The following is a 20,337-nucleotide window of genomic DNA, read 5'->3' as shown; positions in this document are numbered from 1 at the left end:
GCCAAATGAAAAATCATATATGGTGATAGATCAATGTACAGTATCAGCCCATATTTGAACATTTTGAGATTATCTGCATTAATTGTAGCAAAATAAAATAAATAAATAAATCTGCCATTCTACCTAGTAACTGTACACATGTTCTGTTTTCAAATATATAAAAAAAAGGTCTACATCTTATTTGCCAATTTAAATTATATGATGACATATAGTACATCTGCATATGACCATCATGCACTTATTATATATAGGTATCAGCCTTATCAAGCACCATTAATTAGGTATGTTAAGTGTGTGTATAGACTTTCAAAAAGGTTGTGCTAGCCTCTCTCTCTCACTCTCCATCTCTCTCTCTCTCTCTCTGTCTCTCTCTTCACAGCAGGCCAGCATGCAGCTATGGGAGGCTATCCATCTCTCCGCTTTAACTCTGTCACAGAGCTGGAAGTGCAGAAATGCCTGTGTCACTTCCAAATACTCTCAAGGGACCCCCATCCCAGAATTCTCTCCTGCTGGTGTGAAATGGAAATGAGCCTGAATACAGTGCATGCTGGGTTGTGCCAATCTCCAGCTACAGCGAGCACTCTAAAGGAACCGAAACAGCTCTCCTTAGTACTAGTGCAGAAAAATTAATTGACATGTTTCTTTTTTCTATTTAACACATTCATATGAACCTTTCTGGGTTTAATCAAGCAGGGGGAAAAAAAATCTGGTGTTTCAAAATATGATGAAATTATAGTTTTAAAGTCAATGTGAAATCAAATTGATGTATATTAATATTAACATATACCGGATTTGTGCACGGGAGATACATAACATTACAAAAATAAAATGGGTTGCTGTTCATGTTGACTTTTCAACAAGAGAATTAGTTTCATTTTACACCAACCCAACTAAACCTGTTTCTCCTCACAATCAATCATACAAAGCAGATCCACATCAGAAAAGAAGCAAATACCGTATGTAAATAAATAAAAATCAATTCCATTTCACAACAGAAGCGGTGAGATACAAGCTTGATGAGAACAAAACCGACAGAATATCTCATTATCCCACCCTGAGACCTGTAGCCCTTTAGCACACGAAACACTCATTTACAGAGTTACACATTACCAGCGCCACCTATTAAACACTCAAACCCTAAGAGGGTGTGGATGTGTGTATTTTGAGCGTCCGCATGAGGTTCATGACCTTTAACCTTTCAGTTCTTGATAAAAATCCTGCAGTTGATTAAATCCCGGTCGCTAATTAGCAGAGAGACATATAAAGCCATTCAGTAGATGCAGAGAGAGAAAGTGAACATAGTGTGCGGCGGAGTGATGGGACACATCACACTTCATCTGTGTTACCATGGAGCTTCATCCAACATTTCTCATTAAATTAAAAACCTCGATCTGAGATGTACAGTAAATGTGTGCGTGCGTGTTTGTGTGTGCGCACAAATGGGCCAGCTTCCCCGTGCAACTTCTTTCATTTTAACTGCGATTAAAAAGTTGAGAATCCGTCTTAATACGTCTTCATATTTAGTTTATTTAGATTTGCCCACTAAATCCTCCTACGCCGAGGTGAGAAGGCATGCTCAAGAATAGACTGATGTGCAGAGAAAGTTTCGCAAGATAAAGTTAAAGAGTTTAAGAGCTTTCTGTGGTGGGCGGAAGTCTGGTGGGTCAACAGCAATCATTCCTTATTCTTCTCACGTGAAAGACACAAAGGACTTGTGCACGAGTATATAAGCCAACGGCTAAAACTAGCACCTACAGACCTCTTTTGGGGTGCTGATTGGCGGAAAACTGGCACATTTGCCATTAATCAGGTAAGCTCCAATTACAGGTGTGATTTAACCAGACTTGACCAGTCAAAAAGCTAATTGGGCTCAGTTGCCTTTGGATCTCGGCCTCGGCCCTGGAGGAAGCCTACGAATCATTCTCTCATTCCATAATTAGTCCGAAACAGGCCAAATGTATCAATCACATATCTAACAGTCCTGTAATTGGTGTGATGCATTAAAAAAAAATGGTTCGTGAAAAATGGATGTAGGGCCAACGGGTTGTGCGGAAGACAACATCCTTCGCCCTCTTTTCAAACGAGTAGCAAGAAAACAACACGTTTTCATATGCTATACAGTTCATTAATCCTAATTAACGGTCACAGAGCTTTGTTAGGCAGTTCTCCACCGGTCTAGCACGCTACCGAGCTAATTAGCAATGCCGAGCACAAACGATGAGACCCAGAAGCGTGAAGATTCTCATATTCGTAGACAATCCTCTGAGCATCTCAAATTCTATCAATAGCATGCGGCGGTAATGTTGCGATTGGGGGTGGTGCCGATGAAAAAAAAGCACAGGATATTAAAAAAAAGAGAAATCCCCTGTGTTTAAGGTGGGTGATAGCGGCGTAGCGGCTGTTCATTCATATTGACATTAAGAACTTCTTTATCTTTTTTTCCCCAAAGAAAAGCCCCCCTACAATCTCTCCCACTGAGCACACAATAAAGAATAATATGATTTCTGTTTACAGAGATATCAGGTGGTATTTCAGCATATGCTGGCAGGCGATACATGCAACAGTATATTACAGCCCAATCTGGCATCTACAAATGTCAAGAGTAAAGCACGACTCTGAAGAGAATGGTGCGGGGGATCCACTCGAGCTAGGAAGTTCACACAGACAACTTTGGGGGACGACCGTCAGTCGTCCACTACCTCTTTCAGGCACACTCTAAAAATTGCTGGGTTAAAAACAACCCAATTTGGGTTATTTGGCAAACCAGCGGTGGGTAAATGTTGGACATAACACATTCCGGGTTATTTTTACTTAGCTTGCTGGGTTTTAAACATGAACATATTTGCTGGGTTGTTTTTTTTTTTTTTTATAAGTGCTGGGTCAGTCAATTTGATATTGTTTTTTTCATTTAAAATAATAAAAATGCACTCTAAAAACTCTCTATACATATAGGACAGGAACGGTTCATATACGATATTTTTTTTCAAAGGCAAGTCAATCATAAAATACTCCAAAACATTTAGTAAATGTTTTAGGACGTGACAGCAGCAGAAACAGCAGCCAATGGGAATCTGCTATCAGTAGGCTGTTCCAGTGCATTAAATGCCAATCTTATATATTAATTTTTTTGAAAAGTTACATAAAAACAGCATAACCTTGTGCCATCTCATCTGTCAGGTATTTAAGTTTCAACCGTCAAATGCATAGCGCGACCACATGGCTAGCGCACTAGATCAACAGCACTCCTATTATAGTCAGTGGAGCGCACAGTAAGTTTGTTACATATGACAACGATGTTGCGTTGTTTTACAGCCCTGGTCGCGCATTTGTTTGACGGCCGTGAAACTTCCATGGTGGCGCCGGCGCGTTGTTCGCTTTGATTGTAGAAACAGTGTATGCTGCATTTGAAGAAGGCTAGCATTCCAAGCATGTTTACATTTGGAGTACATGTAAACATAAAAAGGTAAAATGTAAGACTACAGACATTTTCCTCGTTCTACAGTAATAATTTGATAGGAATACAATGTAATACAAACCTTATTTTCATTCAAGAAATTTCCCCTAAGGAAGTTTTCTCTCAGAACAGAAAAAAAATGACCATTAAAGGGTTAGTTCACCCAAAAATGAAAATCTCATGTCGTTCCACACCTGTAAGACCTTTGTTCATCTTCGGAACACAAATTAAGATGTTTTTGATAAAATTCAATGGCTCAGTGAGGCCTGCATTGACAGCAAGATAATTAGCACTTTCAGATGCCCAGAAAGCTACTAAAGACATTTAAAACAGTTCATGTGACTACAGTGGTTCAACCTTAATGTTATGAAGCGACGATAATAATTTTTGTGCGACAAAAAAACAAAATAACGACTTTATTCAACAATATCTAGTGATGGGCGATTTTAAAACACTGCTTCATGAAGCTTTGAAGCTTTACAAATCTTTTGTTTCGAATCAGTGGTTCGGAGCGTGTATCAAACTGCTAAAGTCACGTGATTTCAGTAAACGAGGCTTCGTTACATCATAAGTGTTTTGAAATTTCAATGGTTCACCACTTGGGGGCGTGATTTTAGCTGTTTGATACATGCTCCGAACCAATGATTCAAAACAAAAGATTCGTAAAGCTTTGAAGCTTCATGAAGCAGTGTTTTGAAATCGCCCATTGCTAGATATTGTTGAATAAAGTCGTTATTTTGTTTTTTTGACACACAAAAAGTACTCTCGTTGCTTTAGAACATTAAGGTTGAACCACTGTAGTCACAAAAAAACTGTTAAATATGACTTCAGTAGCTTTCTGGGCATCTGAAAGTGTTAATTATCTTGCTGTCGATGCAGGCCCCACTGAGCCATCGGATTTTATCAAAAATATGTTAATTTGTGTTCCAAAGCTGAACGAAGGTCTTATGGGCGTAGAACGACATGAGGGTGAGTAATAAATGACATAATTTTCATTTTTGGGTGAACTAACCCTTTAAGTTCCAGTTTTAACTGGTTTGGCACAGACTACCCAACACTGGGTTACATAACCCAATAAAAATACCCAGCAGGCTGAATCCAGCATTTGAGTTAAAAAAAAAAAACAACCCAGAATTTTTTAGAGTGCAAGAAAGAAGGTTGTCAGAGCGGGGAGATAATGCGATCTTAAGCAATACATCCAGATGGTGCACCGAGCTCCCAAGGTAAACTGAAGCCGGCGCAATTTCCAGCTTCTATTGTAACGTTTCGAGCCGCCTCTTCCCTCCCACCACCGCTTGTCTCTGGAAATAAAAAGCTGACCTTTTCTGAAGGGCCGGTGCACAGTTTATAAAAGCAGAAATGAAAGCAGGTGACAGGCGTCTATAAAACAGGAACAGCTACATCAGTCACTCACACATCAGAGCAGGAGAAACATCATTTACACACTTCACATGCTGTCCTCCACTGTCTGAAATCAGCCGAGTGCCGAGGACCATGGGTCGGAATAAACAATTTGACTCAATCTTCCCTGCTCCTGCCTCCTGTCAGTAGCATATGGAACTTGCTGCGTTACTATAGCGATGTCTATCACAAGTTTGAGTGCTTGTCTTTTATTTTTAATCATTTTTTTTTTTTTTAGCATTTATTTATTTTCTTTTAATATCCCTGGTGCTGCTAATGAGTGGAGGCAGCCAACACAGAACAGACATATGTTCATGATTAATACTGACGTTGCTAAAAAAAGAGAATATTTAAAGTTAATAAAACTGAGTAAATTAATTGCAACAGTTTGTTTTTTCAATTATAAGTTTGAATCTTTAACATTTAAAAAGAAAAGAGTAATTAAAACTGTTTGAGTTCATGTTCATTTTAGTGGCAACATTTATAATCAACAATTCATAATCACACTTAAATAGCTTTAAGCACAGAATAAAGACGAGGTGAGAATAACATCTGTCACGGTGTCATATCACCTTTCTCTCGACAGTTTCATCTGTTAACTGTTCTTTAATTAAATTTAATGAAAGTCTCATAAAAATATACTATAATTGCTACCTGAGAGATTGGATGAAACATGAAGGAAAGCAAGAACACAAATGAGATCTCTCATGACATCTCAGTTGTTTCTAAATGTGATTAAATGCAGTGCAAATGCTTTTATCATGCTTTTAAGATTTTTCTGCCGAGGCCCCTGTAATCGCACGCATCTCCTCTAAAGTTTCAGAAGAGATCTCAAATCAGTGCTTAGATTTGTCAAGACATCGCAGCCTGCAATCAAAGCAATTTTTAACATGAAATCAAACATTTCTTATCAAATTCTTCCAAGATCAAATGATCTTATCTTCTGTTTACACTGAATTCAAAAAGTGACCTTTTTAATGTCTTGATAAACATTCCTACATTAATTCACATTAAATATCCTGTTTCAAATGGAAATATTATAAGGAATCTGAAAAGAGGAAAAGAAAATATGAATACTGTTATATGTTCACCTTAATGCTACAGATCAAAACTTAAATTAAACATAAATGAGAAAAGAACTGAATTTCCTGAGCCAAATATTTTCAAACCAGTGTTGTTATTGTTAACTAAAACTATAAAAAAAAAGATGAAATAAAATAAAATGAAAATATTAGATGAAAAACAAAATAAAATAAAATAAGCTGATACTAAAATTACTAACACTTAAACTGAAATAAAAATAAATTAAAGGGATAGTTCACCCAAAAATGAAAATTTTGTAATTACTTACAAACCGGTATGAGTTTCTTTCTTCTGTTGAACACAAAAGAAGATATTTTGAAGAATGTTGGTAACCAGACAGTTAACCGTAGCCACGGAAAAAAAATACTATGGAAGTCAATGGGGTCCATCAACTGTCTGGTTACCAATAAGGGTGTCACGATTTCGATTTTAAATCGAAATCGACCGCAATTAAGTCAGAATCTCGAACTTCGAATTAAAAAATGGAATCGTCGATGCTGCCGCGCCCCCATGTCGCGTCTGGTTGCTTGCCAAGCGGAAAAAAAACACTGCCAGTCAACCTCCTCTAACAGCCACTCAAAAGATAGCATGGCAACTGCAGATGCAGGAGACCCATCATCGACAGAACTCGAACCCCCTCCTCTTTCACTGAAGTCGCTGGTGTGGAAGTATTTTGGATTTCCAGTGAGTTATGACAAAAAAAAACAACAGTTTGCAAGCTATGCTTATGTGCGTGTACCATACGAGTTTGCCGTCTTGTAAACATGTACACGCGGCAGATGATGTCAAACACAAAGCTCACCTCATTCATGTGCAGCAATGGATAACACAAGGCTTTTATTTATTTTTATTTATTTGTTTATATGAAAATGTTGTACACTTCCCCATGTTAACAAACTTTCAAGGCTATCAAGTTATAAATGACCAACTTATAAAAACAAATTTATAGCTGTCTTTGTAAAGAAATTCTCACTATGCAGCTTTGAGCCGCTGCTGTGACGCTGTACAAACGCTTCCATTGTGAATACTCGCGCGTCTCTGCTGCTGCAGTGTCAGTGTAGTTACGCTCATGCGCTGCGCATGCGACGCTCACGCTTGCAGTGTGAAACAGGCGTTAGGAGTATTCATAGCCGCAGACATGCGACTTTATTCGGTGGTGGAAAACTCCAATCCCAAGTAGAACGCATCTCACAGCTACGGTGATTATATTGCATAAAAGTCTAGTCTGAAAAATGGCATAGCAACCTGTGCTTTAAAAAAATAAATGTAAAAATCGAGAATCCAATCGAACCGTGACCTTAGAATCAAAAATGTAATCGAATCGAGGATTTGGAGAATCGTGACACCCCTAGTTACCAACATTTTTAAAATATCTTCTTTTGTATTCAAGAGAAGAAAGAAACTCATGCAGATTTAGAACAACATAAGGGTGAGTAAATGATGACAGAATTTTTATTTTTGGATGAACTATCCTTTTAAATTTAAAATGAAACATATAAAAAGCAAATTAATTAAAATAAAAATAAAATTGAAAATTAAAAAATCTAAATATAAAATAAATATTGAATACAAAGTATGTGTTTATATATATATTATATATATACAAATATATATATATATATACACATATATATATATATATATATATATATATATATATATATATATTTATATATATATAAATAAAGCTAAATATTAAATAAATACTAATAAAATGAAAAATAAAATTAAATAATGAAAATTAAATAAAATAATAAAATATAATAAAATAAAATAATAAAATATAATAAAATAAAATGCTAAATATTAAATAAATACTAATACAAAATATTAATAAATACTATAATAGTATATAAATAATAACTTAATTAGTAATACTTTAAAATAAAATAAAAAATAAAAAATAAATAAAATACAAAACAAAATGCAAAACAAAACAAAACAAAACAAAACAAAACAAAACAAAACAAAACAAAACAAAACAAAAAACAAAACAAAACAAAACGGGCATTGTCATATCTGGGGGTCCAAACCCAGAGGTACGAAAAAGCAACCTCTGAGCAACTCTGCGCCTCTTCTGAAGATATAGAACCAAAAACCACTATAGTTTATTTATCATTATGTGTGCTGTTCATATTAAGTACCTTGTCCAATGAAAACGTTTTGGTGAGGGCGAAACCCCAACCCTGCTCGAAGGCCCTGCGGATCATGGCGGCGCTGGTGGTGGGTGGAGCACTAGCCAGTCCGAACGGGTTGGGGAACGTGATGCCGCACATCTTCACGCTGATGTCCACCATGTCTATGGGTGAGTAGAAGAGAGGCAGCTGGGGCGGCCCGCTGACCGTCTGCCCGAAGATGGACTGTAACGACAAACAATCACATCACACATGTGAGACTTCAAAGGCATTTTCCTACTTTGTGAGGAGGAAAATTGGCCACATTCACACAGACAAAGCTCTGAATCCCAGAAGAAAGCTCACGGTCGTTCTGAATGCAAGTTTCTGAAGGTTACTCTGGCGTTACGGTCCGCCACACGTGTGCGTTTAAAGATACAATGGTGCGGCTGATGGCTGTGAGATTGCTGAGTGTGTTTGTGTGCGGCATTGTTTATCTCTTCACATCGTGGCACAAAAGCAGCAAATAGCAGTCATACATCAGCTCTCTCTCTAATGAGCCTCACGTTTATCAAACACGTATGATTGCCCTTGTGGTGATGTCACAGCCGCATAATGAACGAGGGGGTGTCAAGTGAAGAGAAAATGAGAGCAGGAACATGACAGCCCACATCCTCCACAGAGAGGCCTCGTCACAGGGAGAGAGAAAAAGCTAGCGAGAGAAACACCCGAGACAAACAACTAACGCCGAGGGACGTTCCTGAACCCACTCGGGCCCTGACGGATGTGCTGTAGTTGTCAAACACTTTGTACACCAGATAGATCTTTGGCAAATGATATGCTATTGATTTTTCTTTTTTTTTCAGAAGCACTTGAGGTAATTAGCATCTAAGATATGATATAATATGACACAATGTGAAAAGATATGAGGAAAATTAAAGGGGATATATCATGAAAATCTGACTTTTTACATGTTTAAGTGCTATAATCGGTCTCCGGTGCATCTACCAACCTAGAAAATGTGAAAAAGGACAACCCAGTAACTTTGTTTTGCCAAGCCTTTCTCTGCACGCATGTTAAAATAACAAGCCGCTCAGATTTCACTTCCCTAGTGACGTAGGAAGGGGAAGAATAATAATATTATTTTAATATTACCCCCCCTTCATTTGCACGTTTCCACCCACAGCGCTGCCATTTTGTTTTCTCAAGCGACAGCAGTGTATCAGTTCTAATGCCATGGCAAAAGTTCAAGCAAAGCATGCTAACTGTTCTGTCGTTGGCTGCACAGACACTATTTAGGCCATGTTGGGCTGCTTTAGAGAAGAGGAAAAGTTGTTGTAGTAGAGTGTTGTTGTCATGTCGTAATTTTACGCCAGGCTGCTTCACAAATGAGGGTCAATTCAACGCTGGATTTGCACAAAAGATTAACATGAGGCACATGTTAGTCGATGAGTTGAATCAACTCCACAGCAACTACATAAATTTATCCACTAACCTTTCAGAAACGTCCAGTTTCATTCTAAAAGTTGTAACTTCTTCCTGAGTGTCTCCATCAGTGTCGACTCCGGTTTGAACAATGCAAGGCTGAACACTGTTACTGACAATCCTCATTTTGGCTGCGTGAGATTCTCCAGCTTTGTTGTTGTTGAGCAACTGAAGCGTGAGCTGTTAAAGCTCCGCCCTCTTTTGGAAAGTGGGCCGGGAGCAACAGCTAATTTGCATTTAAAGGGACACACACATAAACAACATGTTTTTTGCTCACACCCAAATAGGAGCAAATTTGACAAGCTATAATAAATGATCCGTGGGTTATTTTGAGCTGAAACTTCACAGACACATTCTGGGGACACCAGAGACTCATATTACATCTTGTGAAAAGGGGCATTAAAGCTTGCCCTTTAAAGCTTGTCATGTTGTGTTTCACCTCTAAGCTAGTTAGTTTGGTTCATGGCTTATAACTCCTTGATGAAGACTTTTTTTTTAAAATCCCTATGTTAAAAATGAATAGTAAAAAATGCTTCCGGAACCAAGTTCTCTGAAAAAGTGGGTGGTCACTGTTGGACTCTATTGTGATTGGTCATGTATTCTATGCATGTATTCGACCATCGATAGTCAGCAACAGCAAGGCAACCAAAGACTAAAAATTAAGCTAACGGTACTATTTTTCTATTTGCAAGCAATTTTATTTCCTTCAGGAAACACAAATCTAGTTTATTTTATTGAGAAACATGTGAAACATATGAATAATATTAAATACCCAGGGACAAGTACATGAACACACATCAGAGCTCTCAGGTGGGACTTGTTTTGAGCTGATCTGAGAGCTGTTCTTACATTAGTCTTGCAATCTTTCTGCAAATGACTCTATTCGTTCCCTCAGCTGCGGTCCATTACCGTAAAAACAACAACGCAATCTGTTGCCTTCCCTTGAACACTACACATGGTAATTTCATCAGCAAATAAACAGTTATCTCTGCTTTGCTCTAGCCACAGACATGGACAGACTATTAACCCCTCGCTGACCCACCACTGCTGGAGAAGAGCTGCACTTAACCGTGAGATTCCCCCATATGGATGTCAAATACCTACAGGAGCTTCACCCCTTGTGCCTTAGAGCACTCAACGAGACATTAAACAGACCATTTACTTAGAATTTAATGCTATTACGGTAGAGGTCAAATTTCCATTGCCTTTATGATTCTGGTCAAATAAAATATGTTTTACACACTGTCTAAAAGTTGTCCATAGTCTTATAAGTGAATACAGTGCTTATTAGTGTGTTATAAATGTTTGTTTTGGTAATTTTTCATCAACATTTAAAAAAGAAAAGAAAAAAAGACTAACACTCATAAATTATGCCTATGGGCATGCATCTACTAAATTATTCATTCAAGAGTGCAGTGCAAGTTTACAGCTCATTGTCACAGTTGTAAACACACCGGCTTTCTTTTTCCATGAGGGGGTTTGGCATCACGGCGGCCTTGTTTCCAGACAGAGAGTTAAAGAAAGCGACACGCATGTCTCCCAGAAATCCTGCAATATTCAAACAATCAGATGAGGACTTCGAAACTCCCAGTATTTCCCATTTTGTGTGTCTTATAGGGATGGGACGATACACTTAAACTCACGATACGATGCACCTCGATATGCCAGGGTCACGATATGATACGTCACGATACGATATCAAAAAAGAAAAAAAAAAAAGAAGAAAATATTACTGTATAACAACAACTTATTTATTTTTGTTTCACTACCATGTTAAATGGAGCCATATAGTCCTCTATGAATTCACCAATGAGCCTGGTTATCTGTTTTGCACGCAGACTTGACGGAGGTAGAGTTGGTGTCAGCGCTTGTTTCTCCGTCTTCACATTTTTATGGTGACGTTGAAGGTGGTGGTTCATTTTTGATATGTTTGATGTGTTGGATGTGGTGTATGGAATGACAGCATGGCATAGCTTACACACAGTCTTAGTCTTGTCAGTTACTCTATTGCCGTCTTTGTCTTTTTTAATGAGAAAGCCAAAATACTGCCAGACATATGACTTGTACTATCCAGGCTGAGCTTCCTCAATTTCGACCTCATTTGACTCCATGGTCGGCGCAAGGCAGTTGGTGCTAATGCTAATAATATTTGTTAGCTCGCTGCAGTGTTGTTATTGCAACATGCCTGTCTTAACGTTATGACGTACCGCACCGTTCCCCGGATATATATTTTTTTTAATTTAGTTTTTTTACCCTGCCACCATAGACTGTATGTCTGCCCCATGTACATACACGGAAATATAATACACTAAATTATTTATATACTACGCAAATCATGCAGCAGTGCCATCTATCTTTATTTCGCGATCCATTTGTTTCGACCTCGATGCGTTTCGTCACGTTTTGTATCGCGATATTTTGTCAAACAATATTTCGTCCCATCCCTAGTGTCTTATGCATCAGACGTTCAGCTAACGGTCCGTGGAAGTGATGTCTGAGGCTGAGACTACGTACAATATGAAAACTATGTGTATAAAGTAAACAAGGTCAATTTAAAGTAATCTGCGATGAAAAAAAGCCAAATACTCACTTATGCACGGCCTCCTTTTGTATCTGGCCATGAGTAAACTGTCATATAGTCACGCAAACAGTCAGTGTTTTGTCACACATATCTACTTAATTACATAATACATGTGATTGCTCTTTAATTTCTGCCTGGATTCTGATGGTTTTATTGGTGCATGGGTTTGATGGGTTTAGCAGCATGCACAGCCACTGATGTCTCTGCAGGGTCTCAGCCTGTGTGTGTGTGTGTGTTTGACAGGCAGGGGGCCTCTATAAGCCCCTCTCAGGAGCCCAGGCTGATCTGGCTCAGCTAACGGGACAATCCGAAGTGCTCTCTCTCCCTCCCTGACCTCCCTCCTTCACTCTCCACAGTTACTTTGCTAGTAGCAAACTAATTAAGCCGAACAAGCTCGCATCGCCAGTGCCTCTGAGGTGAGATTTACGGAATAATCCTGTGCGGAACAGCATTCTCGCTGTGTGGCCCCGGCGAGCGGTTCTGCCGCATGAAGCCACAGGAAGACCATTGTCCTACCGCCCGCTATAATGCTAATTTATTCCTTATTGTGCTCTGATTACTCATAAACATACTCATATTGAGAGGCTTTTGTATCCAGTGGTGTCACAGCTCACTCTTTGTAGAGCGCATGTAAAGCTCTCATCTACATAATTAATCAGCACTCCAAATCCTCCTTTTCCATTGGGTTTTGTGATCTTAACACGGGACATAATCAGGGCAACATCTGTTTCGGTCTCATCAGCACAAAAGCAAGTGTTTTCAAATGTGAATATGTCGATGAAATGAACTTGGGTGTGTGTTTACGGTGCCAGATCTCAAAATATTGTTATTTGGGCAGCTGACATGACATCTCACAGCAGGGACAGCAAAGTATTATAAATGGCATTTACAATAATTATTATCTAATTATTATGTGTGTGGCTTGTATAAACTCATCTTAAATGGTTATTTTAACAAAAAAAATACACATTGTACATTTTTATTTTTTTTTATTTTATGAGAAACACAAAAACATGGCTCTTTTTCATACGTTCGGGGCCACCAGTACGTTGGCCCAGTAGTGCACAACACAACAAAATTTAAAAAGCAAACACAACACAACGAAATCGAGCCACAACACAACGAAATCGAGCCACAACACAACGAAATCGAGCCACAACACAACGAAATCAAGCCACAACACAACAGAATCAAGCCACAACACAACGAAATCGAGCCACAACACAACGGAATCAAGCCACAACACAACGAAATCAAGCCACAACACAACAGAATCAAGCCACAACACAACGAAATCGAGCCACAACACAACGGAATAAAGCCACAACACAATGAAATCAAGCCACAACACAACGAAATCGAGCCACAACACAACGGAATAAAGCCACAACACAACGAAATCAAGCCACAACACAACAAAATCAAGCCACAACACAACGGAATAAAGCCACAACACAATGAAATCAAGCCACAACACAACGGAATCAAGCCACAACACAATGAAATCAAGCCAAAACACAACGGAATCAAGCCACAACACAACGGAATCAAGCCACAACACAATGAAATCAAGCCACAACACAACGGAATCAAGCCACAACACAACGAAATCAAGCCACAACACAACGGAATAAAGCCACAACACAACGAAATCAAGCCACAACACAACAAAATCAAGCCACAACACAATGGAATAAAGCCACAACACAATGAAATCAAGCCACAACACAATGGAATCAAGCCACAACACAACGAAATCAAGCCACAACACAACGGAATCAAGCCACAACACAACGAAATCAAGCCACAACACAACGGAATCGAGCCACAACACAACGAAATCAAGCCACAACACAACGAAATCAAGCCACAACACAACGGAAATGCTCCCGACCACTAGGGGGCTCTCAGAGCTCGGTAAAGTTAGTTTTCTTTGCCACTGTTCAGCAGTGATATCAATACCACCACGATTAGTTTTAACAGTATTTAACCACCGTATATCGACATGAAATATTAATTAAAAATCACCTACGTGCAAAATAGCTTCATATTTATACCTGTGAAAGATTTGACACGCTACCACGGCGAATGATGAAGGGAACATCTGCCAATTCCACCAAGTGGTTAAAACGTATAATTTGTATTAATTAAAATGACTTTTAACATTTAAAACATGTTCAAATTCCAAAGCTTGTCAGTCTTACCAACATGAATTAACAAGCTTTGGAACTTGAACAAGTCTGTTTTTAAATGTATAAAAGTCATTGTAATGAATACAAATTATACGTTTTAACCACTTGGTGGAATTGGCAGACGTTCCCTTCATCATGCACCGTGGTATCGCATCAAATAATTCACAAGTATAAATATGAAGCTATTGTGCACGTACTTGATTTTTAATTAATATTTCATGTCGATATACAATGTTTACATACTTAAAACTAATCATGGTGTTGATATCTTTGTATCTTGTATATCTTTGACTGTCGACTTTATAGAACAGTGGCAAGGAATACTAACATTACCGAGCTCTGAGAGCCCCCAAGTGGTCGGGAGCATTTCCGTTGTGATGTGGCTTTATTTCGTTGTGTTGTGGTTTAATTTCGTTGTGCACTACTGGGCCACCGTACACCAAGCTCCAAAAAGATTTTTCATCAACATTTAAAAGACGAAAAAAAGAAGAAAAGAAGAAAAAAAAAGACTGACACCCATAAATGGGCATGTATCTATTAAATTATTAATTCAAGAGTGTAGTGCAAGTATACAGCAACAATTGCTCATTGTCACAGTTGTAAACACACTGGCTTTCTTTTTCCATGAGGGGGTTTGGCATTGCGGCAGCCTTGTTTCCAGGCAGACCGTTAAAGAAAGCGACACGCATGTCTCCCAGAAATTATATTATGTGTGTGGCTTGTATAACCTCATCTTAAAGGGTTATTTTGACCAAAAATACACATTGTACATCTTTTTTTTTCTTTTTCTTTTTTTATATGAGAAACACAAAAACATGGCTCTTTTTCATAAGTATGGGGCCACCAGGCACCAAAAAGAACAAAAAAAGAACCATGAAATTAGTCTCAAATGTGACCCTGGACCACAAAACCATGAGTGTCAGAAGTGTCAATTTTTTGAAACTGAGATTTATACATCACCTGAAAGCTGAATAAATAAGCTTTCCATTGATGTAAGGTTTGTTAGGACAATATTTAGTCGAGATACAACTATTTGAAAATCTGGAATCTGAGGGTGCAAAGAAATCAAAATATTGAGAAAATTGCCTTTAAAGTCCTTAGAAATGCATATCCACTCACAAAAATATTTTTTTGATATATTTACAGTAGGAAATTTACAAAATATCTTCATGGAACTTAATACCCTAATGATTTTTGGCATTAAAGAAAAATCGATAATTTTGACCCATACAATGTATTGCTGGCTATTGCTACAAATATACCCATGTGACTTATGACTGGTTTTGTGTTCCAGGGTCACATATACATCTCATATTTACTTATTGAAGTCATACATCTAAAAGGGTAATTTTTTGCAGAAAACAAAAGCTTTCAAATCTTATTTGCATGTAAACATTGTGCCTCAAGATGTTTCACAGCAGATTGTACATCAATAATGTCAAACGTCATTGGTTTATATGCGTCTCATGACCAATTACAGCACATTTGAACACAAGTGCAAATGAGATTCAAGAGCTACATCATAAAGGAAGATTTCCATATTTTCGTCACACAAAAACATGGCTTCTGAAGACTTGGTTTATAGGGAATTAGTCATATGGAGGTCATAGTGCTTTTATGATTTTTTGGAGCTTTTGCAAGGTTTTTTTCACAGCAGGTCAGATATTGTGCAAAAGATTTGGTATATCATCACATGGATGACAAGTTTCATGTTTGGGTGGGCTATTCCTTTAACTTTATTCCTGATGTTCAAAATCTAGTTTTATTTTTTCAACTACTCTAAAAAGAAAGAAAGAAAAGTACCTGTAAGTATCTGTGTATGTGCCAGGAGGCCTGTTTCCCATCATTGACTGCTTCCACGGTGGTATTGGCCAGACCGGCCACATCGCCCCCAGCGAACACCCACGGCTCACTAGTCTGCATGCTCTCTGGGTCCAGCTCAGGAAGCCCCCATCTGTTTAACCTGATGGGAGCCATGGCCTCGATCACTGCAGAGAGAGAGAGAGAGAGAGAGAGAACTGATAAAGAAAGGGTAAATTCATGAGAGGAAAGAGGCGACACGGAAAAAGACCTGCGGAAAAGGAAAAACCTGATAGACTGGAAATGGCAAGAAAATAATATGAAGTCACTGACAAGACAAATGGCGACAGTTTTTTCCCCCACTGGTGTTTCTTTTTCTTTTTGCGAGGTTAATGTAACATCTCCCGGTGCATTTCATTCACTGTTAGTAACGTTAGCAGGAAGATACTCTGTCAAACTGATCTACATTTTGAAATGACCAGCCCTCCACTCTCTTGAACACACACCATCCATCTTCTGAAGGCAGGGCTGCTCGGCATGGACTGCGTCCTACATTTATCAATGAAGAAAATTCCAAATACAGATCTAAGGACAGGAGGCCCAAGATTTATTGCACATTATGAGGATTACTAAGGACAAATGAAACTCCTCTCTCTTATTGAGTCAAAAAGTCAGCTGTATATTGGACAATGTTACTAAATCACAAATGACAAAATGTCATCATCCATGGAAGAATTTATAATTAATGTGAATTTAATTTATACACCCTGAAATGATAAAAATGTATATGTAGAAATTAATTATTGCAAAGTGTTGTTATTATTATTATAATATGTGTTAATTAATATAATATAATATAATATAATATAATATAATATAATATAATATAATATAATATAATATAATATAATATAATATAATATAATATAATATAATATAATATAATATAATATAATATAATATTATAGTGTCCATGATGATTCCTGATGGACCAGGATTTTTAAATATTAGTTTTAATAAACAGTCATGATGCCCTGAGGAGACTGTTTACACAGTATATCGAAATCTTTTATTTCCTGTTTTCGACGATATGTCCCCTTTAATAAGAGACAGCAACAAAAATGCACACCAACAATCAGATTTCCTAAACATTAAACATACGAAATTCTTGACTCCAAACACCAGAGCCCATCCAATACTTCTAAGTAACAATAAATTGAGTTTTCCTCTTCCTCCTCATAACTAAGCTTTCGATTTTCTTGCTGGCGATTAAAGAGAGCGGCTGCAAGGAAGTGATGTTAAGAACAAAGTTGTAATATCCTCCAGTAGGCTGGCAGGTCAGTTCAAAGACAGAGAGGAAGAGAGATTGGCTCCTTCACTTGACACTGTGCCTGGTATCCTGATCGTCAACACTTTTTCTTGTTCTTCTTCTCTATTATTTTTATTTTTTATTTCCTTTATCTCTGTCTAATGTCTAGAGTTCTCTGCAATTGCCTAGACCTCTTCAACAGCCTCACTTATCCTATTTCAACACACACACACGCACACAGAAGCTAACAGTGAGTTGTTTTTCTTTCTCTCCTGTCCGCTCTGGAGAGCTAGTAGAGTGTGTCAGGCCTCTCATAGCCCTCAGAGATCATTCTTAAGTAAAGCAGCAACTCTCTCTTGCTCTCTCTCTCTCTCCCACACACACTCTACCCATGGGCATTCTCCTCACTGACAGATGCAAATTGCAAGGGTCCATTAAGCAGAGGAATCCACACTGGATAAAGGAGAGGACGGGGATTGTGGACCAGCACACTAGGATAGTTGCTCATTCCATCAGAATGACTTCCCATTGGTCTCTGCTGCAATGGCACACATTTCAGTTGGTTAGTAGTTAGTTAGTTGAACCATTTTAATTATTGCTAATCAAATCAAGCAATGCTCTGAGTTAAATAGAATTTAAAGCGATAGTTCACAATTCTAAAAATTTTTCTCACAATTGTGAGTTTATATCTCACAATTCTGACTTTTTTCTCAGAATTGAAATAAAGTCACAATTACGAGTTATAAAGTCAGAATTGCGTGATATTAAGTCAGATTTGAGTGTTATAAAGTTAGAATTATGAGTTATAAAGTCAGAATTGTGAGATATAAAGTCAGATTTGAGTGATATAAAGTCAGAATTGTGAGATATAGTCAGATTTGAGTGATATAAAGTCAGAATTGCGAGTTATAAAGTCAGAATTATGAGTTATAAAGTCAGAATTGTGAGATATAGTCAGATTTGAGTGATATAAAGTCAGAATTGCGAGTTATAAAGTCAGAATTATGAGTTATAAAGTCAGAATTGTGAGATATAGTCAGATTTGAGTGATATAAAGTCAGAATTGTGAGATATAGTCAGATTTGAGTGATAAAGTCAGAATTGCGAGTTATAAAGTCAAAATTGTGTGATATAAAGTGAGAATTGTGAGATATAAACTTTAAATTGCAAGATATAAACTTTAAAAGTTAATTGCGACTTTATATTATGCAAATCTGACTTTATATCATGCAATTCTGACTTTATAACTCAAAATTTAAAGTTTATATCTTGCAATTGTGAGAAAAAAAGTAAGAATTGTAAGAGGAAAAGTCGCAATTACCTTTTTTATTTTTTTTTATTTAGTGGCGGAAACAAGTTCCATACTTTCATGTAGTTCCAAACCTATATGCTGAGGAAAACAAAAGTAGAATTGCTCACTTTTATTGTATTTTTTTATTTTATTTTATTTTATATTTTTTATTTTTTATTTTATTATTAATTTAATATAATTTTAATTTAATTTTATATTTTTATTTATTATTTTATTTTATGACAAATTTTTGTCGACATATTTTTGAACTTGGAACTGTAAAAGATTTTTTGTTCCAAACAATATGTAGGCAAAGTATATGAGACATGCACAGAATTTATGAAATTAAATCAAGATTTGCTTTACATAAAATGCATTCTTTTTTTTTCTTTTTTTTTTAATTAGACCGGTGCTGATAATCATGATAATACCAAAAATAATCACTAATTAACAGTGATTACTATCGATATGATTGATATTAAGTGTACTAATTACTGCACTACAGCAGTGGTTCACTTCCGAAATGGGATTTGAGAGCTACAGATTTTTCATAAAAACAAAATAAATATTGGTCTAGACCTCACACAAAGCTAATCATATGACTTCAGAAGACCTTGAATATAAACCACTTTTAAGATGCATTTTTGTAATTTTTGGAGCGTGCCAGTCCCTTTCATTCACTTTTATTGAAAGAGCAGCCAGTACATTTTGCAAAACATCTGTTTAAGTTATACAAAAGAATAAAAGTCACATGGGTTTGGAAACCCCATGAGGATGAGTAAATAATGACAAGATTTTAAATAAGTCTCAATCTGTTCTAATTTACTGGTGTTTCAGTGTTTTAAAGCTTGTGTTTGACTGTCAAGCTCAAATGTAAGTTGCTGTTCAGTCTTGTGCAGGAGAAAGCAAGCAGCCTCATTACCACTGATGGAGTGTGATTAATGGAATGCTGATGTTTGAATATTCGGCCGACCGGGTGGATAGGGCGGAGCTTTGGCTGGAGTGACAGGAGCCGGATACAGAACACTCCATCACAATCCAGCCCCTCTCCCCCACAAAGAAGAGATGGGGGGGAGGAGGAAGAAAATGGAAAGAAAAAACAGCCAAGTGTGGCGAGGGATCAAATCATCTGTTAGCTCCAGTGGGCAGGCCTGCTAGATTACCAGCCAACTTTTCTAGCCATGTCAGCTGTTCTGGTACCAGCCCTCAACGGCCGTGGCCAGACCAATCTGACGAGGCACTTGAGTGGGCAAGTAATTCATATTTCCTAAATGAAAGAACACAGATGAAAAAAAAAAAAAAAAAAAAAAAAAAAAAAACCATCCCTCAGCATTTTTCGTGAAACTAAGTGAAGGTGTGGTGTGGTCGGAACTGAGGCAGTTGCTTGTGTTATAAAACGTAATATGTGAAATGTAAAAGTACACTAAGATGACAATGAACTAAAAATAGGGATCGAGATGAACACAGGCATGTACGAACAACACAGTCTGATTACATTAACTACAAGACAGCCGCACACACAAATACCTCTAACCTCCATAAAATCTCTTTACGAAATTACAATAGCTGGCTTTCGTTCAAGTACACCATTTCCTGTTCCTGCTAAGAGGTGATTTGGTGTGCTTTA

General features: G+C 37.5%; 1 protein-coding gene across 12 annotated transcripts in view; it reads right to left on the bottom strand.

Moving 5' to 3' along the window:
* dpyda.1 (dihydropyrimidine dehydrogenase a, tandem duplicate 1) overlaps positions 1-20,337 on the bottom strand; it is a 239,481-nt gene that overhangs the window by 115,047 nt on the left and 104,097 nt on the right. For 11 of the 12 annotated variants that reach the window (XM_067378763.1, XM_067378754.1, XM_067378755.1 and 8 more), the window contains 2 exons: positions 16,114-16,298; positions 8,083-8,298 (listed from right to left, as the gene is read on the bottom strand). In XM_067378763.1, coding sequence (XP_067234864.1) covers positions 8,083-8,298; positions 16,114-16,298 — 401 coding nt within the window. The remainder of the gene's footprint in view (positions 1-8,082; positions 8,299-16,113; positions 16,299-20,337) is intronic. The other variant, XR_010893848.1, reaches the window with a different exon arrangement.

This window comes from Chanodichthys erythropterus, chromosome 23 (genome assembly GCF_024489055.1).
Source record: "Chanodichthys erythropterus isolate Z2021 chromosome 23, ASM2448905v1, whole genome shotgun sequence".
Taxonomy (NCBI): Eukaryota; Metazoa; Chordata; class Actinopteri; order Cypriniformes; family Xenocyprididae; genus Chanodichthys; species Chanodichthys erythropterus.
This window is presented reverse-complemented; position numbering and strand designations above follow the sequence as displayed.